Source organism: Ornithorhynchus anatinus, chromosome 6 (assembly GCF_004115215.2).
Source record: "Ornithorhynchus anatinus isolate Pmale09 chromosome 6, mOrnAna1.pri.v4, whole genome shotgun sequence".
Lineage (NCBI taxonomy): Eukaryota > Metazoa > Chordata > Mammalia > Monotremata > Ornithorhynchidae > Ornithorhynchus > Ornithorhynchus anatinus.
The window spans coordinates 11,834,299-11,859,973 of NC_041733.1; the positions used below are offsets into that span (position 1 = coordinate 11,834,299).

The 25,675-nt window shown below is 48.2% G+C and overlaps 1 protein-coding gene across 1 annotated transcript; it reads left to right on the plus strand.

Annotated features, from left to right (window-relative positions):
- Positions 1–4,521: 4,521 nt before the first annotated feature.
- Positions 4,522–19,621, plus strand: RBM41 (RNA binding motif protein 41). The gene is made up of 7 exons (XM_029067181.1): positions 4,522–4,603; positions 10,590–10,706; positions 11,702–11,894; positions 14,408–14,612; positions 15,641–16,038; positions 18,052–18,199; positions 18,398–19,621. The coding sequence occupies exons 1-7, from the start codon at positions 4,596–4,598 to the stop codon at positions 18,562–18,564; spliced, it is 1,236 nt and encodes a 411-aa protein (XP_028923014.1). The 5' UTR covers positions 4,522–4,595; the 3' UTR covers positions 18,565–19,621.
- The last annotated feature ends 6,054 nt before the right edge of the window (positions 19,622–25,675 follow it).

The window sequence follows — 25,675 nt, forward strand, 5'->3', positions numbered from 1 at the left end:
CCTCCCCCCACCCCACACACACCTTCTGATACAGCTTTCTAGGAATATGGAACAAGGCAACATAAGGAGGATTCTGTCTACATTAAGGTGACCAGGAGTTCAGCATTAGACAGTCTGAGAAGCAGCGTGGCCTAGAGGAAAGAGCCCGGCCCTGTGAGTCAGAAGGCCTGAATTCGAATCCTAGCTCTGCCATTTGCCTCCTATGTGACCTTGGGCAAGTCACTTAACTTCCCTGTACCTGTTACCTCATCTGTAAAATGGGGATTAACACTGTGAGCCTCGTGTGGGACGTGGACTGTGTCCACTGATTAGCTTGTATATACCCCAGCGCTTAGTACAGTGCCTGGCACATAGTGCTTAACAAATATCATTAAAAAAAAAAAAAGCAGTGTAGCCTAATGGAAACAGCCTGGAACTGGGAATCAGAGGACCTGGTTTCTAATCCCGGTTTTGCTTGCCTACTGTGGGAACTGGGGCAAGGCACTTCTCTGTGACTTCATTTCTGCAACTGTAAAAGGGGAACGCAGAACCTGTTCTCCCTCCCTTTTAACAGTAATAATAATAATAATGGTATTTAAGTGCTTACTATGTGCCAAGCAGTGGGTTAGATACAAGGTAATCAGGTTGTCCTACATGGGGCTCCCAGTCTTAATCCCCATTTCGCAGATGAGGTAACTGAGGCACTGAGCAGTGAAGTGACTTGCCCAAGGTCACACAGCTGACAGTTGGAGGAGCCGGGATCAGAACCCATGACCTCGGACTCCTAAACCCAACAGATGAGCTAAGGCACAGAGAAGTTAAGTGACTTACCCAAGCTCACACAGCAGACAAGTAGCAGAGCCGGGATTAGAACCCACGTCCTCTGTCTCCCAAGCCTGTGCTCCTTCCATTAAGCCAAGACCGTGAGCCCCATGTGGGACAGGCACTGGGCCTGAACAGATCACCCAGCGCTTAGTATGGTGCTCAAGTCTTAGGAAGCTCTTAACAAATACCAAAGTTAACACTCTGACCCCCATCAGCTGCAGAATAACTAGCTCTCAGTACTCCGGCAGATTTCTAGCTCTGGGGCCAGTTATGGCCAGTTAAGACTCCTAAAAAGCTACCTCATCCAGGAAGGGTTTCAAAACCGATCATTCACTCTCTCGACGATGCTATCCCATTAAAGTTGCCTAGCAGAGAGAGCTTGGGCCTGGGTGTCAGAAGGACCTGGGTTCGAATCCCGACTCTGCCACCTGGCAGCTTTGTGACTGTGGGCAGGTCACTTTCCTTCTCTGGGCCTCAGTTCCCTCAACTGGAAAATGGGGATTAAGTCTGTGATCCCCACGTGAGACAACCTTGACTACCTTGTATCTCCCCCAGCGCTTAGAACAGTGCTTGGCACATAGTAAGCGCTTAAATGCCGTCATTATTATTATTCTCCCGAGTGCTTAGTACAGCGCTCTGCACATAACAAGTGCTCAGTAAATACCATTGATTGATTACAGAAACTGTTTTAGGCAGCTGGGAATATGCTATAGAATTAAAAAGGTTGCAGCCTCTGACCTGGAGTTTACCATTTAATGGAGGCATCAAGGAGTCACAAATGCCCCAATACTGTATACAGTGTGTAAAGCAGTAAGACTATCAAGAGTTCATAAGTATTTTTCAATTAGTTTCAAAGTGCTCCTTGCAGTATCTTATTTTGCCCTTACAAAATTCCTAAAAAGCAGGGACAAGCAGGTATTATTGCCCCTTCTGTGCCCATAAGTTAACAGGCACAGACAGGCTGACTTCTCCAAATCACACAAAGGGCAGAAGTAGGACTAGAACCCAGGTCTTCCGTCTCCTAGATTCATCCTCTTCTTAGTAGACTTTACTGCCTACATGCATAGTATGAAATAAAAGCAATAAATTAACTCAAGAGATAGCAAATAAACAGATATGCATATGAATGCTCCCCTTCTAGACTGTAAGCTCTTTGCAGGCATGGGAACCTCTACCAACTCGGTTATATTGCACTCTCCCAAACATTTAGTACAGTGCTTTGCACACAGCAAGTAGTCAGTAAATGCAATTAGTTGATTGAGTGCTAAGTGGTTAATTTTGTTATGGTATTTGTTAAGTACTTACTATGTCCCAGGCACCGTACTTTTGCACTGAGGTAGATCCAAGACAGTCAGGTTGGACGGTCCATGTCCCACATGGGGCTCACAGTCTTAATCTCTATTTTACAGATGAGATACAGAGAAGTTAAGTGGTTTACCCAAGGTCACCCAGCAGACGAGAGGCAGAGTCGGGATTGGAACCCACATCCTCTGACTCCCAAGCCCGTGCTTTGCCACTAAGCCACGCTGCTTCTCTACAAGTCAGTTCTCAAAAAATTATCTTAATGATGATATTATATTGTACTCTCCCAAGTACTTAGTATGTTGCTCTGCACGCAGTAAGCACAGTAGAAGCAGCATGACTTAGTGTAAAGAGACCGGACTTGGGAGTCAGAGGTCGTGGGTTCTAATCCTGGCTCTGCCATGTGTCAGCTGTGTGACTTTGGGCAAGTCACTTCACTTCTCTGTGCCTCAGTTACCTCATCTGTAAAATGGGGATTAAGACTGTGAGCCCCAAGTGGGACAACCTGATAAACGTGTGTCTACCCCAGTGCTTAGAATGGTGCTTGACACATAGTAAGTGCTTAACAAATGCTATCATTACTATTATTATCAATAAATTGCTGATGATGTCATCCTCAAATACCCCAAACCGGGGAAACCTCATAAATGAGGGTGAGAGATACATGAGCCTATGAAGAGCCTGGGAGGCTCGAGGCATGCTGCTTTTTCAATATTTATCTTGATGATGTTGTCTTGTTTTTGTTTTGTTCTGTTTTGCTTTGCTGTCCATCTCCCCCGTTTAGGCTGTGAGCTCGTCATTGGGCAGGGATAATAATAATAATAATAATGTTGGCATTTAAGTGCTTACTATGTGCCAAGCACTGTTCTAAGTGCTGGGACAAGATAATCACGTTGTCCCAGGTTGGGCTCACAGTCTTCATCCCCATTTTACAGATGAGGGAACTGAGGCACAGAGAAGTTAAGTGACTTGTCCAGGGTCACACAGCTGACAAGTGGCAGAGCCGAGATTAGAACCCATGACCTCTGACTCCCAAGCCCGGGCTCTTTCCACTGAGCCACGCTGCTTCTGTCTCTGTTGCCGAATTGTACATTCCAAGTGCTTAGTCCAGTGCTCTGCATATAGTAAGCGCTCAATAAATACTAATGAGTGAATGAATGAATATTTGTACATATTTATTGCTCTATTATGTTAATGACGTACATTAACCTATGGTTCTATTTCTCGATTTTGATGGTATGGATGCCTGTCTACTTGTTTTGTTGTCTGTCTCCCATTCTACCCCCCTTCACCTCCCCTCAGCTAAGCCCTCTTTTCCCCCCTTTCCCTCTGCTCCTCCCCCTCTCCCTTCCCCTCCTCTCAGCACTGTGCTGGACCACTCAACTGTATATATTTTCATTACCCTATTTATTTTGTTAATGAGATGTACATTGCCTTGATTCTATTTATTTGCTATTGTTTTAATGAGATGTTCATCCCCTTGATTCTATTTATCGCTATTGTTTCTATCTGTCCGTCTCCCCCGATTAGACTGTAAGCCCGTCAAAGCGCAGGGACTGTCCCTATCTGTTACCGATTTGTACATTCCAAGCGCTTAGTACAGTGCTCTGCACATAATAAGCGCTCAATAAATACTATTGAATGAATGAGTTTTAGACTGTGAGCCCCTTGTTGGGCAGGGATGGTCTCTATCTTGAGGCCGAATTGAACATTCCAAACGCTTAGTCCAGTGCTCTGCACATAGTAAGCGCTCAATAAATACTATTGAGTGAATGAATATTTGTACATATTTATTGCTCTATTATGTTAATGATGTGATATACATTAACCTACGGTTCTATTTCTCTATTTTGATGCTGTTGTTGCCTGTCTACTTGTTTCGTTGTCTGTCTTCCCCTTCTAGACTGTGAGCCCGTCGTTGGAGAGGGATGGTCTCTATCTTGAGGCCGAATTGAACATTCCAAGCGCTTAGTCCAGCGCTCGTGAATGAATATTTGTACATATATATTGCTCTATTATGTTAATGATGTGATGTACATTAACCTATGGTTCTATTTCTCTATTTTGACGCTGTTGTTGCCTGTCTACTTGTTTGGTTGTCTGTCTCCCCCTTCTAGACTGTGAGCCCGTCGTTGGGCAGGGATGGTCTCTATCTTGTTGGTCAGTTCAACTTTCCAAGCGCTTAGTCCAGCGTTCAGCACACAGTGACTGCTCAATAAGTAATGATAATAATGTTGGTAGTTGTTAAGCGTTTACTACGTGCAGGGCACTGTTCTAAGCGCTGGGGTGGACTGAGTGAACGCCAAGGCCCAGAATGCAACGGGCTTTGGCCGGCAGCTCTTGCCGCCTGGAGGAGGGGAAGAGCGGGGACTACAACTCCCGACAGGCCCCGCGGCGGCCCGCCCTTCCCCGTCGCTCGGCCTCTGCCGCGCAGCACTGTGGGAGTTGGAGTCCGCGGCGTCGCCCTCCCAGCCGAGGCCCGTGAAGCCATGAAGCGGTGAGAACCGGGGGTTGGGGCGGGAGGGCCGCCTCGCCGAGGCTCGCCGCGGCTCGGGGCGCCTTTTCGGACGGAGCTGGGCTCGGGGAGGCGGGACGGGAAGGAGGAGGCCTGGCTGTGGGAGCGGCGGCGGGTTCGGCTCGGCTCGGCTCGGCCGCGTTGGCATCGGCCCGCGGCCCCCGACCGGCCGCCAGAGCGCCCCCTACCGGCAGCGGGCGGGACTGCGGAGCCGGGGACGTGCTGCCCCCTGGCGGCGGCGGGCAGCCTAGGCCCGGGCCTCCGTCGCTCAGTCAACCCATCTTATTCTAATAATGGTGGTATTTGTTAAGCGCTTACTATGTGCCGAGCACTGTTCTAAGCGCTGGGGGAATACAAGCTGATCAGATTGGCCCACGTGGGGCTCACAGTTTTAATCCCCATTGGACAGATGAGGGAACTGAGGCACAGAGAAGTGAAGTGACTTGCCCCAAGGCCCCCAGCTGGCAAGCGGCGGAGCCGGGATTAGAACCCATGACCTCTGACTCCCAAGCCCGGGCTCTTGCCGCATTCATCCATTCATTCGTATTTATTGAGCGCTCACTCTGTGCAGAGCACTGGACTAAGCGCTTGGAAAGTACAATTCGCCAACGGTTAGAGACAATTCCTGCCCAACACCTGGTTCACAGTCTAAAAGGGGGAGACAGCAAAACAAAACAAGCATTCATTCATTCATTCAATAGTATTTATTGAGCGCTTACTATGTGCAGAGCACTGTACTAAGCGCTTGGAATGTACAAATCAGTAACAGATGCAGTCCCTGCCTTTTGACGGGCTTACAGTCTAATTGACTGTATCAATACAGGCATCAATAATGTTGGTATTTATGAAGCGCTTACTATGTGCAGAGCACTGTTCTAAGCGCTGGGGTATACAGGGTAATTAGGTTGTCCCACATGAGGCTCACAGTCTTCATCCCCATTTTACAGATGAGGGAACTGAGGCCCAGAGAAGTGAAGCGACTTGCCCACAGTCACACAGCTGACAAGTGGCAAAGCCGGGATTCGAACCCATGATCTGTGACTCCAAAGCCCGTGCTCTTTCCACTGAGCCGCGCTGCTTCTCCATCAATACCATGAAGATAAATAGAATCGTAGATATATACACATCAGTAATCAAATAGAATAATAAATAATATATACATATTGGCTGCTTACTATGTGCAGAGCCCGGTATCAAGAGCTTGGAAGCATGCGATATAACAGTAAACAGACACACACCCCTGCCCACAACGAGCAAGGAGCTTACATTCTAGACATTAACCTGTGGCTCAGTGAAAAGAGCACGGGCTTGGGAGTCTGAGGTCATGGGTTCTAATCCCGGCTGCGCCACTTGTCTGATGTGTGACCCTGGGCAAGTCACCTCATCTCTAAAATGGGGATTAAGATTGTGAGCCCCACGTCAGACCACCTGATTACCTTGTATCTACCCCAGCGCTTAGAACAGTGCTTGGCACATAGTAAATGCTGAACAGATACCATTATTATTATAAATGAATTACAGATGTGTACATGGGGAAGGAGTGTGGCTTAGCGGCAGGAACACGGACCTGGGGGTCAGAAGGTCATGGGTTCTAATCTGGGCTCCGCCACGTGTCTGCTGGATGACCTTGGGCAAGTCACTTCACTGCTCTGGGCCTCAGTTCCCTCATCTGTAAAAGGGGGATAAAAGACTGTGAGGCCCATGTGGGACAATCTGATTAGCTTGTATCTACACCAGTGCTTAGAACAGTGCTTAGCACATAGGCAACGCTTAACAGATACCATCATCATCATGATCATCATCATATTCATCAAGTACTGTGGAGCTGGGAAGGAAGATGAATAAAGGGAGCAAGTCAGGGTGACCAGAAGGGAGTGGGAGAAGAGAAAAGGAAGGGTTAGTCAGGAAAGGCCTCTTGGAGGAGATTCATTCATTCTTTCAGTCATATTTATTGAGCTCTTACTGTGTGCAAAGCACTGTACTAAGCGCTTGGGAGAGTACACTACAATAACAGACACATTCCCTGCCAATAATGAGCTCACAGTCTCGAGGGATGTGCCTTCGATAAGGCTTTGAAGTCGAGGAGCGTAATTTGTTGAATTTGAGGAGGGAGGGCGGTCCAGGCCAGAGACAGGAGGTGGGCAAGAGGTCAGAGGCAGTGAGATAGACAAGAGTGAGGTACAGTGAGTAGGTTGGCATTAGAGGAGTTAAGTGCGTGGGCTGGGTTTTAGGAGAGTAGCGAGGTGTGGGCAGAGAATGTGCCTGTTTATTGTTATATTATTCCCTCCCAAGCAGTTAGTACAGTGCTCTGCACACAGTAAGCACTCCAAAAATGGTTGAATAGGAGGGGGCAAGGTGAATGAGTGCTTTAAAGGCAAATGGTGAGGAGTTTCTGTGTGATGTGGAGGTGAATGGACAATCACTGGAGGTACCTGAGGAGTGGGGAGACATGCCTGGATGTTTCTGTAGAAAAATGATCTGGGCAGCAGATTGGACTATAGACAGGAGTGGGTAGTGACAGGAGGCAGGGAGGTCAGCAAGGAAGCTACATCGCAAGTGGCTTTTTTTTTTGTCCTTCCTTATGGTATTTGTTAAGCACTTACTATGTGCCAGGCACTGTACTAAGGGCTGGGGGAGATATAAGCTTCCTAGGGAGCTCCCCGCTCTCTGCCCCATGCCCCCCTCTGTAAGTGTCCCTGCCTGGAAAAGAGCTCTGCGGTGCTGAGGAGAAGGACTGTGGCCTAATGGAAAGAACCCAGGCCTGGGAGTCGAGACACCTGGGTTCTAATCCCAGCTCTGTCTCTTGTCTGCAGTGTGACTGAGCAAGTCACTTCACTTTTCTGGGCTTCAGTTTCCTCATCTGTCAAATGGGGATTAAATACCTCTTCTCTCTCCCCTGAGACTGTGAACCCCAGTTGGCACCCAGAACTATGTCTGCACTGATGGAATTGCGTCTGTCCCAGTGCTTAGTATACTACTTGACAAATAGTAAGCGCTCAAAAAATCCCACTTACGATTATGATTAAAGGGACAGATGTACTCAGGGAGAAATAAGCAAATAAGGAAATTATCCAGGGATACACAGTGTCTTCAGTTATTCTGACATATCAGGTTTGGGAAGTTGTTTGAACAGAAATATTTGGCTAAGTGGGGCCAGAATGTTTGTTTAGGCTTTGAAGCAGCGTGGTTCAGTGGAAAGAGCCCGGGCTTGGGAGTCAGAGGTAATGGGTTTGAATCCCGGCTCTGCCACGTGGCAGCTGTGTGACTGTGGGCAAGTCACTTAACTTCTCTGTGCCTCAGTCACCTCATCTGTAAATTATGAATGTATAATACTAATTAATGTACAATGTATGTATAATATTATATATATATTTATGTTCGGTACTTTGTGAGATGCCCCAAAACAATGTGATCAGCTCCCCTGCTGGATCTGTGATTGATAGCAACATCAGCCTGCATTTAGAGCATAAGTTCTTTGTGGGTAGGGGATGTTTCACTTGCTTGCTTTGTTATAATAATAGTATTTGTTAAGTACTTACTAGTACAGTGCTGACTGTACTAAGCACTGGGGCAGCTATAACATAATCAGTCTCTGTCCCTTTCAGGATTCACAGGCCAAAAGGTGGGAAAACAGGTGTTTAATCCCCATTTTGCAGATGAGGAAACTGAGAGACACAGAGAAGGTGAAGTTAAATTGCTCAAGGTCACACAGTCAGCAAGTGGCAGAGCAGGGATTAGAGAAGCCTAATTCTCCTGACTCCCAGGCCTTTGTTCTTTCCACAAAGCCTGGCTGTTTCTCAAGGGCTTATTATAGTACATTGCATTTGGTAAATGTGATTACTGCTACTGGAATTGCCTGGGATGGTGACTTTATTGAAACTGCCTTTGACAGGTAGGATTGTCTTTTTTAAGATCTATACTCGTTAGAATTTTATACTATTCCTTCGATTGGAACAAGCATAGGATTTTCCACTTGAAAAGTAGATCTAAAATAAGATTTAGGAATATGTTCTATAGCATTGCCACCTACTGGCTTTCTTGCCTTTCTTTAAAATCTTGGAGTATTTTCTCTGCCTGAAAGTCACTGGAAGCACAGCAAGATTTATTTTTTTTAATTTATTCACTAAAGGTACCGCATAGGGATAAAACGTAAAAGACCTTTCCCATCAGGGTTTTAAATCTAAAAACCAGCTCTAAGCCTCTCCCAACTCTAGGGAATTTTGCTCTTTGTTTTGAAAAGCTTTTCTTAAATCCTACCCAACTGCAACAGCAACAAAGGCTGCATTTTATATGGAAGCTATTGGATAGTCTTCCTCCCTATGGAGTACTTAGGGCTAAGTTCCATTGTCATTTGTGTTATTTAGTTTGACTGCTTCCCCACCCCTCTCCCCATTTTTCGCTCCATTCTGGTTCACTTAGCTGCCTGGTCTTCAAGACCGCAACTTCATTCCTGGTTGGACTCAACTGTCCAAGGGTGAAGTCCGGATGGAATGACCTGGGTTTCTAAATTCTGAAATAATGAAGGAAGGTGAGCCCGTTGTAGAGTAGTTGTGTTTTTAATCGACATTAAGCAGGAAGCAGCCTGATCTGGTGCAGAGAAACCTGGTGGGTGGAAGTCAGGTGACCGGAGTTGTAGAGTTGTACCCCCGCCGCAGCTCTGCCACTGACCTGCTGCGTGATCGCAGTCATTTCAATCTCTCTGATCCTCAGCGTCCTCATCTGTGAGATGGGGATAATCATTCCTGTCAGAATGTTGTGAGGAGAAGATGTGATACGCAATGTCAAACTGCTTTGGGAAAATGAAATCACTAAAGCTGTCCATCACCTTGCCCCCTCCTACCTCACCTCCCTTCTCTCATTCTACTGCCCACCCCACACACTCCGCTCCTCTGCCGCTCACCTCCTCGCCGTTCCCCGTTCATTCCTGTCCCGCCGTCGACCCCTGGCCCCCGTCCTACCGCTGTCCTGGAATGCCCTCCCTCCTCACATCCGCCAAACTAACTCTCTTCCCCTCTTCAAGGCCCTACTGAGAGCTCACCTTCTCCAAGAGGCCTTCCCAGATTGAGCTCCCCCCTTTCCCTCTGCTCCCCCTCCCCTCTTCCGTCTGCCCCCTCTCCCCTCCCCTCCCTCCCACATTCTGCTTCTCCCCCTTCCCCTCCCCCCAGCACTGTGCTCATTTGTATATATTATTTATGACCCTATTTATTTTGTTAATGAGGTGTACATCCCCTTATTTCTACTTATCTTGATGATGTTGTCTTGTTTTTGTTTTGTTCTGTTTTGCTTTGCTGCCTGTCTCCCTCGTTTAGGCTGTGAGCCCATTATTGGGCAGGGATTGTCTCTATCTGTTGCCGAATTGTACATTCCAAGTGCTTAGTACAGTGCTCTGCACATAGTAAGTGCTCAATAAATACTATCGAATGAATAGACCAATTCAAATTATTTTGTTACTGAGCTTATTATTTCATCTTCATGCAGCCAGAATAGGCCTCTGCTGAGCTCCATTCTCCCCCTTTAATAATAATAATAATAATAATAATAATAGTACTTACTGATCGCTTACTGTGTGCCAAGCACTGTTCTAAGTGGTGAGGAAGAATCAAGTTAATCAGGTTGGACACAGTCCCTTTCCCACATGGGGCTTGCACTTTTAATCCCCATTTTACAGATGAGGTAACAGAGTGCCAGAGAAGTGACTTTACCAAAGTCACAGAGCAGAGATGTGGTAGAGCCAGGATTAGAACCCAGGTTCTTCTGACTCCCAGGCCTGTGCTCTATCCACTAAGCCACGCTCCTTCTCCTACACTATAAGCTCACTGTGGGCAGGGAATTTGTCTGTTTATTGTTATAGTGTACGTTCGCAAGCGCTCAGTACAGTGCTCTGTATACAGTAAGTGCTCAATAAATACAACTGAATGAATGAATATCCTTAGGCTTTCTTTCTGACCTTTTCTTCATCCCGCTCCAGGGTAAGCAGTAGCATGTCCAGCGATGACATAGTCTTGGAGGACTTGGAGACCGAAGGGGAGAGGCAGCTGAGGAGTCTCCTTCACCATCAGCTGGACACTTCGGTGTCCATTGAGGAGTAAGTAGCCCTTCTGCGGACTGAGGAGGGAAACCCCTCGGATCCCACCTGGAGAATAGCGGGCTGGGCGGGGGCCCCGTACTCACTAGAAAACGATCTTGGTATGTGGTGGGGAGCTCACATGGGAGACCCTGGCATGTGCTTAGCAGCATGGCTTAGAGGATTGAGCACGGGTCCGGCGGTCGGAAGGACCTGGGTTCACACACCTGTCTACTCTATGACCTTGGGCAAGTCACTTCATTTTTCTGTGCCTCAATTCAATAGTATTTTCATTCAGTAGTATTTATTGAGCACTTACTATGTGCAGAGCACTGTACTAAGCGCTTGGAATGTACAAATCGGTAACAGAGACAGTCCCTGCCCTTTGACGGACTTACAGTCTAATCAGGGGAGACGGACAGACAAGAACAATCAAGTACCTCATCTGTAAAATGGGGATTAAAAATGTGAGCCCCGTGTGGGACGTGGACTGTGTCCAACTGGATTAACTTGTATCTACCTCAGTGCTTAGAACAGTGCTTGGCACATAATAAGCACTTAACAAGTACTATTATTATTATTATTTTCCAGGAGGGGTGTTAACATTCAATTCCCCACCTAAAGTTATCTGCTATGCCCATGGATAGTGGTCAGCATCTTCCTCCTCCCCCATCTGTGGGCCTGCGAGTGAGCAGGATAACCAGTAATGAGGGAGAAGCGGCACGACCTAGTGGAAAACGCAAAGGACTGGGAGTCAGGGGACCTGAGTTCAAATCCTAGCTCTGCCTGCTGCATGACCTTGGTCAAGTCTTATCACTTCTCCGGACCTGAATTTCCTCATCTGTAAAATGGGAATTCAGTGACTGTTCTCCCTCCCCCTTCAACAGTGAGCCCCTGGGAGACGGCCTTTGACCCATCTCACGAGCTTGAATCAACCCTAGTGCCTGACATAGTGTGGGGCACATAGTAAACGGTTTGACAGAGGCCACAGCTGTTGCTATTGTTTGTGTTTCCAGATGCCTGTCCAAAAGGCAATGTTTTGCCCCTGCTGCCCTATACAAGCCCTTTGGGGAGGTGGCCGCCGGGGCTCTGACTTTATCCCAGTTCCAGGCGTTGCAAGAGAGTGACCGGGAAACGGCTTCGCTCCGGGAGCTGGGGCTGACCGATGCCGAAATCTCCCTTTGGAAGAACCGGGCTTCGGAGGCCAAGGTCAGGGGACGCGGGGCGGAAATCACAGCGGGAGGGAAGCAGAAACAGCTTGGCCGTGGAACGAGCACGGGCCTGGGAGTCAGAGAGTCCTGGATTCTAAACCCTGCTCTGCCACATATATGCTGTGTAACCTGGGGCAAGTCACTTTGCTTCTCTGTGCCTTAGGTACCTCATCTGTAAAACGGGGATTAAGACTGTGAGCCCCATGTGTGACAGGGACTGTGTCCAACCTGATTAACTCATATCTACCCCAGTGCTTAATATAGTGCGGGCACATAGGAAACACTTAACGTATACCTTTAAAAAAAATAAAAGGGAAGGTCTTCATGTGGAATCGGCCCATCTTTATGTCCAGCGTGGCTCAGTGGAAAGAGCATGGGTTTGGGAGTCAGAGGTCATGGGTTTGAATCCCGGCTCTGCCACTTGTCAGCTGTGTGACTGTGGGCAAGTCACTTAACTTCTCTGTGCCTCAGTTACCTCATCTGTAAAATGTGGACTAAGACTGTGAGCCCCACGTGGGACAACCTGATTCTCCTGTGTCTACCCCAGCGCTTAGAACAGTGCTCTGCACATAGTAAGCGCTTAACAAATACCAACATTATTATTATTTCTTCCACAAGAAACAGAGTCCTGCCTGTGTCTGAGGTTTCCTGGCCCCTTAAATAAACCAAAATTCCCCCTTCAATTCTGTGATCTGATTCCAATCTTCAGTTCAACTCTGTCCAAGTATTAGATCACTGTCTTGCCGCCCCTGCCTGAAATCCCACTTCCTCCAACAGGCCTGTTTCAAGTGCTTCTTACAGTGCTCTACTTACAGTAAGCACTCAATAAATATCATCAATTGATTGATTGATATGTGTATAGTCCATTGTACATTATTTATTCTGATTCCATTCTTTGTAAATATCTGCCTTGCAGACAAGAGAATATGTTGTGGACTTCTGTAGTATTTTTCCCAGTGCTCAGTACAGCACATTGCATTTAGAAGGCACTCAATCAATGGTGTTTACTGAGCACTTACTGTGTGCAGAGCACTGTACTAAGCACTTGGGAGACTACAATATAATAGAGTTGGTAGACACGTCCCCTATCCACAATAAGCTTTCAATCTAGAGGGGGAGATAGACATTATGTAATAAGTTAATTATAGATATATGTATATAAGTGCTCTGTGATTGAGGGAGTGTTGAATAAAGCGCGAAAATCCAAGTGTGGGGTGACACAGAAAGGAGAGGGAGAAGAGAAAATGAGCTTAATCATTCATTCATTTATTCAGTCGTATTTATCGAGCGCTTACTGTGTGCAGAATACTGTACTAAGCGCTCGGAAGATACGATTCGGCAACAGATAGAGACAGTCCCTACCCAGCAACGGGCTAACAGTCTAGAAGGGGGGAATCAGGGACGGCCTCTTGGAGGAGATGTGTGTTTAATGACGCTATACATACACACTCAATAAATAGCATTACGACTGGCTTGGTTTCCTCATCTGTAATATGGGGATTCGATATGTGTTCTTCCTCCTACTTAGTCCATGAGCCCCTGGTGGGAAACAGACAGCGTTCAACCTGATTATCTTGGCTTTCACCCAGTGAATAATTAGTGCAGTGCTTGGCAAAGGGAAAGCCATTAACAAATACCATGATTTTTTAAAATAGTATATATTAAGCGCTTACCATGTGCCAGGCACTGTACTGTGCACTGGGGTAGATACAAGCAGCGTGGCTCAGTGGAAAGAGCCCGGGCTTGGGAGTCAGAGGTCATGGGTTTGAATCCCGGCTCTGCCACTTGTTAGCTGTGTGACTGTGGGAAAGTCACTTCACTTCTCTGGGCCTCAGTTACCTCTTCTGTAAAATGGGGATTAACTGTGAGCCTCACGTGGGACAACCTGATTATCCTGTATCTACCCCAGCGCTTAGAACAGTGCTCTACACATAGCGCTTAACAAAAACCAACATTATTATTATTATTATTGTTATTATCATTACAAGCTAATCAGGTTGGACACAGTCCGTGTTCCATATTGGGCTCCCAGCCATACTCCCCATTTTACAGATGAGGAAACTGAGGCACAGGGAAGCGAAGTGACTTGCCCAAGGCCACACAGCAGACAAGTAATAATAATAATAATGTTGGTATTTGTTAAGCGCTTACTATGTGCAGAGCACTGTTCTAAGCGCTGGGGTAGACACAGGGGAATCGGGTTGTCCCACGTGGGGCTCACAGTCTTAATCCCCATTTTACAGATGAGGGAACTGAGGCACAGAGAAGTGAAGTGACTCGCCCACAGTCACACAGCTGACAAGTGGCAGTGCTGGGATTCGAACTCATGAGCCCTGACTCCAAAGCCCGTGCTCTTTCCACCGAGCCATGAGAGCCAGGATTAGAACCCAGATCCTTCTTTTGACTCTGAGGCCCGTGCTCTCTCCACTCGGCCAAGCCGCCGCTCTATTGATTATTGTTATGATCGTGCCTTCTGACTGGACCTTATTCCACCTGGTTTCCTGGGTTCAGAGTGCAGGCCTTGGGGCCGCCCCCGAAGCCACCCTGGAACGTCTGAGGAACATCGAGGAAAAGATCTCCGAGCGCCAGCGCATCCTGTCCCTGCCTCAGAGATTTGCGGGAAGCAAGCAGCTGAACCGGAGGGAGATGGAGATTGAAAATGCTTTGTTCCAGGGGACGGACCGTCACTCCTTCTTGAGGGCTCTCTATTACCAAGGTACCGACTCCGGGGGCCTAACGCTTCCTCTTCTCGGGGCAGCCCCCGTCCTGGGAATTGGAACATTGAGCATCGGGGGGCCCTGGCATGATGGGAAGGCTGGGAGGGACGGGAAGGGGAGGAAGGTCAAGTGATCTGACATTTTTTATGGTGTCTGTTAAGTGCTTACTATGTTCCAGATATTGTACTAAGCGCTGGAGTATTAATAATAATAATGGTATTTGTTAAGCGCTTACTATGTGCCAAGCACTGTTCTAAGCGCTTGGGTTGGTACAGGGGTATCAGGTTGTCCCACGAGGGGCTCACAGCCTTAATTCCCCTTTTACAAATGAGGTAACTGAGGCACAGAAAAGTAAAGTGACTCGCCCAAAGTCACCCAGCAGACAAATGGCGCAGCGGGGATTAGAACCGTGGCTTAGAGGAAAGAGCCTGGGCTTCGGAGTCGGAGGTCATGGGTTTGACTCCCGGCTCTGCCACTTGTCAGCTGTGTGACTGTGGGCCAGTCACTTCACTTCTCTGGGCCTCAGTTACCTCATCTGTCAAATGGGGATTAACTGTGAGCCTCACGTGGGCCAACCTGATTACCCTGTATCTACCCCAGCGCTTAGAACAGTGCTTGGCACGAAGTAAGCGCTTAACAAATACCAACATTATTAACCTCTGACTCCCCAGCCCGTGCTCGTTTCACTAAGCCACACTGATACGAGCTAATCAAGTTGGACACAGTCCATGTCCCACTTGGGGCTCACATTCTTAATCCCCACTCTATAGGTGAGGTAACAGGCATAGAGAAGTTAAATGGTTTGCCCAGGGTCACACAGCAGACGAGCGGTGGTGTCGGGATTGGAACCCAGGTCTTTGTGATTCCCAGGCCCGTGCTCTATCCACTAGACCACGCTGCTTCTTACACCAGCATGATAGATTTGGGGGGGCAGTGAGGGTGATGAGGGGCTTCTTTGGAATCTTGCGTGGGTGGGGGCTCTCCCGTCTCTTCGATGAAGACCCCCTGCTTCTCTGCCTCAATCTAGACGAAGCTCGGCAGAGAGTACAGAAGGACCCCATGAGCGACTTGGAAACAGTTTATCAAGAAATCCTGACTCAGACGCCCCAAGAGCCCCACGATCCCACGCAAGTGGCCTCGGCCTCCCGGTCCGCGGCCCCAGAGGCCCCAGGGACTCCGGGCCGGGGTCGTGAGGCGGCCGAGGACACGTCAGAGCCCCGGCGACAGGACGGTCGGGCTGCACAGGACGAAGCTCCTGGCCTCCCTGGGCCCGAAACCCCCCAGCATGCCAGCGCTGCCCCCAGAAAGGTAACGGAGCCGGTGGCCTTTGTCCCGGAAGATGAGATCCGGAGAAATCGCCTGTCAGAGGAAGAAATCCGAAAAATTCCCCGATTTTCTTCGTACAGCCCCGGAGAGCCAAGCAAGGTACGGCACGGACCCGGGAGCGAGGCTGATGCGTGGGATCTCACTGTCTCGGTTTGCCTCGCTCTAGATTAGCTCTTGCTGGGGTTGGGGTTCCCCAAGGGAGAATCTGGGGATGGACAACCTTCTCCTGGAGTCAGGGCCCGGGCGGGGCCTGGAACCTGACTGACTTGTCGCTGCCTGGCGGCTCGTTCCCCGCCATCCTCTTTTTACTTCCCTTTCGGCAGTTTCTCCAAGTTCTAAAGAGGTTTTCCTGCCGAATGGTATTCGCGATCTGGCCATTAGTTAACGCCATCATTAGCAAAATTGTTATATTTGTTAAGCCTTTACTATGTGCCAAGCACTGCACTAAGCACTGGGGTAGAAGCAAGATGATCAGGTCACACATGGGGCTGACAGTCAAAGTAAGAGGGCAAGCAGGTATTGAATCCCCATTTTGCAGAGGAGGGAACTGAAGCACAGATAAGTTAAGTGACGGATAAATTCGGCAGGTACGTGGTGGAGCCGGAATTAGAAACCCGGTCCGCTGACTCCCGAGCCCATGCTGTTTCCACTCTGTCACGCTGCTACCCATAGTTAGTGATATTGCTCCTATAGCTAAATCGAAGAGTAATTGCTAGGATAGTACAGTGCTCTGCACATAGTAAGCGATCAATAAATAATAATAATGATGGCATTTGTTAAGCGCTTACTATGTGCAAAGCTGATTTGAATGAATGAATGAATGCCCTGGAATGTAATAGGCAAAGAAAGAAGCAGCATGGCCTAGTGGATAGAGCACAGGCCTGGGACTCAGAAGGCCATGGATTCTAATCCTGGCTCTGCCACTTTTCTGCTGTGTGACCTTGGGCAAGTGACTTCGCTTCTCTGGGCCTCAGTGACCTCATCTGTAAAATGGGGATTAAAACTGTGAGCCCTCTGTGGGACATGGACTGTGTGCAACCCGATTTGCTTCTATTCCCCCCGCAGCGCTTAGTACGGTGCCTGGCACATAGTAAGCGCTTAACAAATACCACAATTATTATTATTACCGTTCTCCAAGAAGCTGTGTCAGTGTCTTCACTCACCAACCCCCCGCACCCCTCCCCTCCCCAGTGCATTTCTCTTTTTGGGGGTCCTAATGTCAGACAAGAGTGCCAGACTTTTTCAAAGGACAATACTTGCCCCTCCAACAATCCCTGACTATAGCAGAGTGGACATTAGAGGTAAGTCTTTTCTCGGTGATTTTTATTTCATTTGTATTTTATTTTTGCCATTAATTCCAAGTGACTTGATAGACTCTGCTCTGTACAGGTTCTAAGAGCCTGGCTCCAGGAATAAATTTCACCAGAGGCTTTTGCTAGAGGGTTTGCTCCGGCATTACAGTTTTACGGCTCAGGGATGTTTTTATGATAATCCTCGTGTTACTGAAACCGCTGAACTCCTCTCTAGATGACCTGAAATCGTTCTGTGGAATTGAAGAGGTGGAACGGGTCCGGGGAGTTGATCCGGGCCATTGCCCCTGCTGTCATTCCAGTGGCCAACAACTTTCACTGTCCACAAATTCTTCCCACGCCATCCCATGAAGATGAAAAACAGCCAGTCACCATTCTTATTAAGAGAATCGCCTTTCATATACTTGGAAGGTCACTGTTATTACATCCCTCATCACTTCCGAGTCCGGTAGCTTTCACCGTCCAGAAATTCCTCCCACTTCAGCTTAAGCCCATTGTTCACGAAGATTCTAAAGAGCATCACCTTTCATACACTCGAAGATGGCTTTTATAACACCCCTCGGCAACCTCTTCTCCAGCCTAAATTTTGCCAGTTCCTTTAGTCCTTCCTCATATGCCTTATTTTACAGCATTTTTGCTGTATTTTACTCACTTTGCTACATTTTGGTTGCTGTCCTTCAAGGCTCAAGGTCTCCGATTCTCTCAAACTGCCAAGCTCAGAGCGTCTGTCCAGTCCTAGGGGTCGGGCAAGGCTTATTGGCCAGTTTCAGCAGGCTCCACACCCTCTTCCCCTTTTATCTAGGTGCTGTATCTGAAGAACCTCAGCCCCCGCGTGACGGGGAAGGAGCTGGTCTCCTTGTTTGCCCGGTTCCAGGAGAAAGAAGGGCCCCAGATTCAGTTCCGCTTACTGACCGGACGGATGAGAGGCCAGGCTTTCATCACCTTCCCCAGTGAGTGGCTCCACGGAGGGAATTGCAGGGCGGACGGGAGGAGACATCCAATTCACCGGGATGGTGGAATGGAGAAAATATCCCATTCACAGGGAGGGGGGGATGGAGGGAATATTCCATACAAAGGGAGGGGCTTCAGTAAAAGCCTAAGCACCCGATTGGTGCCCCGGGTGATTACATTTTCCCTTCCCGTTCTAGGTACCGAGCTGGCCCAGCAGGCACTGTTGCTGGTGAATGGCTTCAATCTTCTGGGGAAGACCCTGGTGATAGAGTTTGGAAAGAACAAAATGCAACCGACCGGTCTTCTCTCAGCCCCCCTTCCAGCGGAGGCCACCAGCGGCCTGGAGAAGCCCAGAAGCAGCTAGAAGGTCGAAAATTGGGAGCCCGGAGAAGGTCTCTGCTATCTCAGCTTCTAAGATCAGGGATAAAGGGGAGTTCCGTCCGAGGTGAAGGAGGAAAATTTTCCCCTGTCAAAAGTGGGCAAGGTCACCAAGACTGCTCTCCTCAAGGTGAAGATGCAGGCGGTTTGAGGAGGAAATTCAAAGGAAATATTTTTCAAAAATGAGACTGAGGTAGCAGGGTTGTCAGATTGTATAGGTGACAGATTGTCTCATCCTCGGGTAGGACTGAGGTCACTGGGGGTTATCACCAAATTATTCACAGCCGGTCTTGGAGAACTTTCCTCTCTCTTCCTTAGGGTGACAAACCTACCTCTCCTTAGGAAATATTTATCACTGTCTGTAGAGGAGAACAGTTGTTGGGAACACATGTTCCAGTACAATCTGACCATCTATCCTCCTTTAAACATCTAGGCTGAAGGGATTACCATCCTTAAGAGCTGCTGAGGGAAAGGGTGACATTCATTCCTGAGAGGGTCCAAATCCAAACAAGGCTGACCTTGGTTGGGGGGTGACAGGGGAGATGAGGGGAGAATGAGGGGAAGAGGGTGAATGCCCACTCTCCCCATGGTGAGGACAACTTTAAAGAAAATAGGCAAATGGGCCACTTTAAGGCCAAGAACTGTTTCTGTTCTGTAGCAACGCAGTCCAGGGCCCTGGCCCCTCTCAGTAAATAGTTGCTCAATAAATACTGAACAAAGCTGGTTATATTTATATGGATTCGATTAGTTTTAGACCAGTCGGTCCCTAAATCAAGAGAGTAAAAAGATAGGTTTTTGTTTGAGATCAGGTCCAGGCCCCAGATTTCCCATAAGAAAGAATAAGCACAAAAGCGAACATTCTTAATTCAAGTATGAAAACTACACAACTTAACCCTGACTTTCCCCTGAGCAAGGTCAACACTTACTCTTTTCCCGGCTTCTGATGGGTGGGCCATGGTGCACTTGTCCAGGTGTGAGGCAGAGGGGGCTTCTCCCAATTCCTCTCCCCTTGCCTCTCCATTCAAGGGTGTTAACTCATTATTATTAATAATAATAATAACTGGTATTTGTTAAGCGCTTACTAGGTGCCAGGACGCTGTACTAAGTTCTGGGGCGGATACAAGCAAATCAGGTTAGACACAGTCCTTGTCCTATATGGGGCTCACAGTCTCATTCCCCATTTTACAGATGATGTTACTGAGGCACAGACAAGTGAAGTGACTTGCCCAAGGTCACACAGCAGACAGGTGGTGGAACAGGGATTAGAATCCATGACCTTCTGACTCCCAGGCCCATGCTCTTTCCACTACATACCACCTCTGCCTCTTGTCTGCTGTGTGACTTTGGGCAAATCATTTTACTTCTCTGTGCCTCACTTCCCTCATCTGCAAAATGACCATCCTTCCCGTCCCGCAGGCCCGCAATCTCGGTGTCATCCTTGACTCGTCCCTCTCGTTCACCCCACACATCCTATCCGTTACCAAGAGCTGCCGGTTTCACCTCTACAATATCGCCAAGATCCGCCCTTTCCTCTCCACCCAAACGGCTACCTTACTATTACGGGCTCTCGTTATATCCCGGCTAGACTACTGTGTCAGCCTTCTCTCTGACCTCCCTTCCTCCTCTCTCGCCCCGCTCCGGTCTATTCTTCGCTCCGCTGCCCGGCTCATCTTCCCGCAGAAACGATCTGGGCATGTCACTCCCCTTCTTAAACAACTCCAGTGGTTGCCTATCGACCTCCGCTCCAAACAAAAACTCCTCACTCTAGGCTTCGAGGCTCTCCATCACCTTGCCCCTTCCTACCTCTCCTCCCTTCTCTCTTTCTACCGCCCACCCCGCACGCTCCGCTCCTCCGCCTCCCACCTCCTCACCGTCCCTCGGTCTCGCCTATCCCGCCGTCGACCCCTGGGTCACGTCCTCCCGCGGTCCTGGAACGCCCTCCCTCCTCACCTCCACCAAACCGATTCTCTTTCCCTCTTCAAAACCCTACTTAAAAATCACCTCCTCCAAGAGGCGTTCCCAGACTGAGCTCCTCGTCCCCCTCTACTCCCTCTGCCATCCCCCCTTTACCTCTCCGCAGCTAAAGCCTCATTTTCCCCTTTTCCCTCTGCTCCTCCACCTCTCCCTTCCCATCCCCACAGCACTGTACTCGTCCGCTCAACTGTATATATTTTCGTTACCCTATTTATTTTGTTAATGAATTGTACATCGCCTCGATTCTATTTAGTTGCCATTGTTTTTACGAGATGTTCTTCCCCTTGACGCTGTTTAGTGCCATTGTTCTTGTCTGTCCGTCTCCCCCGATTAGACTGTAAGCCCGTCAAACGGCAGGGACCGTCTCTATCTGTTGCCCACTTGTTCATCCCAAGCGCTTAGTACAGTGCTCTGCACATAGTAAGCGCTCAATAAATACTATTGAATGAATGAATGAAAATGGGGATTCAATACCTATTCTCCTTCCTACTTAGATTGGCAGCCCCACGTGGGACTTGGCACATAGAAAATACTTAACAAATATCACAATTATTATAGTATTGATGTTTGTGTGGCTCCCTATAAATGTTACCGGCTGGATTTGTCTTAGGGGGTGAAGTCACATCTCACATGGAGAGGTGCCTGTCCAACCTATGTTGAGTCTTTGGTTTTTTCAAATCTTTTCCCTGGAGGTAGAATCAGAATTCTACTTTGTTTCTTTTAATTTGGGTTCAGTTGAAGAGAACTGGAGTTTAGTGGCTAGGATTTAACAAATAATCGCTACCTGCTCTTTACCCGCACACTCCTTGTGCCTAAGTAGAAATGCTAATTACCGTCCTGCAGCTCGTGCAAATTGCAGATGTGCAGGTTTCAACCGGTGACCTCACTTCTGCCCAAAAGGGCTAAGGGACCTCACCCCCAGGGCAGAGAGAGTTAATGGACCTCACCCTCAGTGCAGAAAGACTTAGTGTCTGCCACCCTCCTTCAAGACATCCATTCTCTCATTCCAACAGACACCTGTCCATTGTGAATCTGAATAACCTGCTGGTGCCCTGTGTAACACAGCTGGAGACTAATAGCCACTTTCCCCACTCAGCATTTCCCCCTCCCCACACATAATTTGTGGCTGTATTCATGAAAGGTAGAAGTCCCAAAGCATTCAAATTCTATTTTATGGGACAGGACCCCCTGCGATTATCCTCTCATACTTTTGGCTTTCTTTTCCCAGCCTCACTGCATAAATATCTTAATAAATTATGACATTTACTGTGTGCTAAGCGCAGGGGTGGATGAAGTTATGAGGTCAGATACAGTCACCTCCTCACACAGTCAGTCAGTTGTATTTATTGAGAGCTTATTATGTGCAGAGCACTGAAATAAGCCCTTGGGAGAGTACACTAAAACAATAAACACACTCCCTGCCCACAGTGAGCATACAGTCTAGAGGGGGAGACACATTAATATAAATAAATAAAATTACACACATGTACATAGTACATAGGGAAGCAGCATGGTCTAGTGGCAAGCACCCGGGCTTGGGAGTCAGAGGTCGTGGATTCTAATCCCAGCTCCGCCACTTGTCTGCTGTGTGACCTTGGGCAAGCCGCTTCACTTCTCTGGGCCTCAGTTACCTCATCTGTAAAATGGGGATTAAGACTGTGAGCTCCACGTGGGACAACCTGATTACCCCAGCGCTTAGAACAGTGCTTGGCACATAGTAAACACTTAACCAATACCATAATATTAATGATTATTATTATAAGTAAGGTGGGGCTGGGAAGGGGGATGAATAAAGAGAACAAGTCAGGGTGATGCAGAAGGGGAGTAGGAGAAGAGGAAAGGAGGGCTTAGGGAAGGCCTCTTGGAGAAGATGTGCCTTCAATAAGGCTTTGAAGTCGGGGAGAGTAATTGTCAGATATAAAGAGGGACGGAGTTCCAGGCCAGAAGTAGGATGTACAGTCTCCCAATTCATTTTATCCCCATTTTACAGATGAGGAAACAGGCCCAGAGTGGGTAAGTGACTTGCCCAAGGACACCCAGTTTGACAATGGCAGAGCTGGGACCTGAACCAGGGTCTCCTTAGTCTCCGTCTTGTGCTCTTTCCATCAGACCCCGCTGCCTGTTCGACACCTTCCTGGCTTCTTGGGCAGTCGAACGGGAGGGTGGAGGCTGATTAGTTCAAATTCGCTGAGAGAGAAAGGGTCAGGGAGGTGGGTTAGAAGCTGCTGGTGGAGTGGCCCCTCTAAATTCTGGCTGCCTTCCATTATTGCCTTCCAATCCACTGCTGCCTGGACCAGTGGAAGGCAGCTGTTTTTTTACAGGGGAGCCTAAATGGTAACCTCCCCTTTAACCAGTTATCTGTGAATTCACTAGGCCATGAGAAGCAGGGTGGTGTAGTGGAAAGAGTAGGGGCCTGGGTCTCAGAGGACCTGGGTTCTAATTCTAGATCTGCCACTTATCTGCCGTGTAACCTTGGGCAGGTCAGTGAACTCTGTGCCTCTTTTTCATCTGCAAAATGTGCATTCAAAACCTGTTCTCCTTCCTCCTTGGACTGTGAGTCTGTTGAAGGACAGGGACCGAGCCTGACCCGATTGCATTGTATCTACCCTAGTACATAGTAGAGTGCTTGGCACATAGTAAGCACTTAACAGATTCCATTATTATTATTTTTATTATTATCATTATGTTGAGCGCCTTCTGTACTAAGCGCTTGGAAGAGTACGCTAGAGTTAGGAGACGCCATCCCTGCCGTCAAAGAGCTTACAATGTGGCGGGGTAACCGGCACTTAAAGTAATTTACAAGATTATTACAAAACGATTATGAATCAGAAAGATTTCAGGGCCACAGGGCCTGCCCAGTTGGTGCAGGGCTTTGAAGCTCAAAAATTTCCACCGCTTTCCCACAACCTGAGGAGAGGTTGTTTTGGCCCGAGCCCCAGAGATGACTTGAAAGCCCTGAGCCAAAAGCCTGGCTCTGGCAGAGGAGGCCGCCGCTGGCCCGGGGCGCCTCCTTCACATGGAGCACATGACGTCATGGAATGTTCCTCTGTCGCCGCAGACGCCGGAACGGGATTCCAGGGGCCCTTTCTGTCTGGAATTTGAATTTAAATCATGTCACGTGGGGTCAAAGCGCCTCGCTTCTCTGCAGGAAAGTAGAAAATGAGTGACGGCCCACAGGTAGGTCTGTTTCTTCTATTTCAGGGGTGGGATGGGGCTCGAGGTTTCTCTAGAGAAAGACATCGATTCTCCACGTCGGAAAACCTGGGTCTCACAAGGCCTCTTGGGGACTACCTCTTGGGCTCCCTGAGCCCTGGGTTGCAGGACAAGCCCAGTGTGGCTGTGTGGACAAAGAGGGCAAACTTATTATGAGCAGGAACTGTCTGTTCACTGTTGTACTGTAGTCTCCCAAGTGCTTAGTTCAGTGCTCTACACACAGTAAGCGCTCAATAAATTCAATTGAATGAATGAATGACCTGCCACGGTTATTCAGTTATCACGATGACCACCTCCTTAGAGAGATCTCCCCCAAGGGATTACCCAGTTATGAGGCTGTCCTTGAGTCAGCTTGAAAGGGCTCATCATTGTTTAGTTTTTTTTGTTTTATTTTATGGTATCTCTTAAGCACATACTATGTGCCAGGCACCATACTAAGCACAAGGATAGATAAGCTAATCAGGTTGGATACAGTCCCTATCCCCACTATACAGATGAGGTAACTGAGGCACAGAGAAGTAAAGTGACTTGCCCAAGGTCAAACAGCAGACAAGTGGCGCAGCTGGGATTAGAACCCAGGTCCTTCCGACTGCTGCTTCTCATCCTCCCAAACTCCCTTTTCTTCATCCTGACTTCGCAGTAATATCTCCGGGCACAGACAGGCTCCCTGCTGGTATTTACACTGGACTATTTTCACATTGCACGTTGAAATCGTCCCAGGTGAAGAAATAGAAAAATGACACAATAAAGCCTCTGTTTTTCAGTAATGGCCTGGGGTTGCCAATGTTAGGCAAGTGTCCGCCTGCAAGGCCGGATGGTTTAGGGTTGCTCTAGCCATGTCCGAAGACAAGGGTTTATTTAGAAACCCGTGGAATTTCCCAGTTTAGGAAACCAGGGATGAGGACAAATAGTGAGGAACTGAGACATTCATTCATTCAATCATATTTATTGAGGGCTTACTGTGTGCACAGCACTGTACTCAGCGCTTGGAAAGTACAATTCAGCAACAAATAAACAATCCCTACCCAACAACAGGTTCACAGTCTAGAAGGGGGGAGACAGACAAAAAAAGGCAGACGGGGTGGGACCCGAGACCCGAGTACTAATCCCTGCTGTGCCTCCGGCCTGCTGTGTGAGTACTTGGGCAGTTTCTTCATCTGTAAAATAATAGTAATAATAGTAGTTGTTAAGCCCATACTGTGTTTTGAGCGGTGTTCTAAGCACCGGGGTGGACGCAAACTAATCAGGTTGGACACAGTCCCTGTTCTTCTTGGGGCTCACAGTCTCAATACCCATTTTACAGATGAGGTAACTGAGGCACAGAGAAGCTAAGTGACTTGTCCAAGGTCACACGGCAGACTAGCGGCGGATCCGAGACTAGAACCCAGGTCTTTTTGAGTCCCAGGTCCGTGCTCTATCCACTAAGCTGTGCTGCTTCTCTGGGGTTAAGATGGAGCTCGTCGTGGGCAGGTAATGTGTCTGTTTATTGTTGTACTTTTCAGAGTGCTTAGTTCAGTACTCTGCACACTGTAACTGCTCAATAAATAAGATTGAATGAATTAAAACGGGGTCTTGATGGACTATGAGCCCCTTGTGGGGCAGGGTCCGTTTCCGACCTGATCATTCTCTATCTGGTGTTTAGGGAGCCCCGTAATAGTTTGTCTTTTCCACACAGCTCACCCAAGGCCATGTCCTCACGTGGAAAGACATAGAACAGGTGAAGGAAGGAAATTTTAAGGTTGCTGCTGCTGCCAATCACCAATCGCCGCAGTTGAAAATTAGAGGTGGGATAGAGTGGCTATGGTGACGGGTGATGTGAATTCTGGGGAGAGCTCAGCAAGAAGTAGGGAAGAACGGCAGGACCAATTAATCAATCAATCAATCAGTCAAAGACCAGCTAAGAAGAGGAG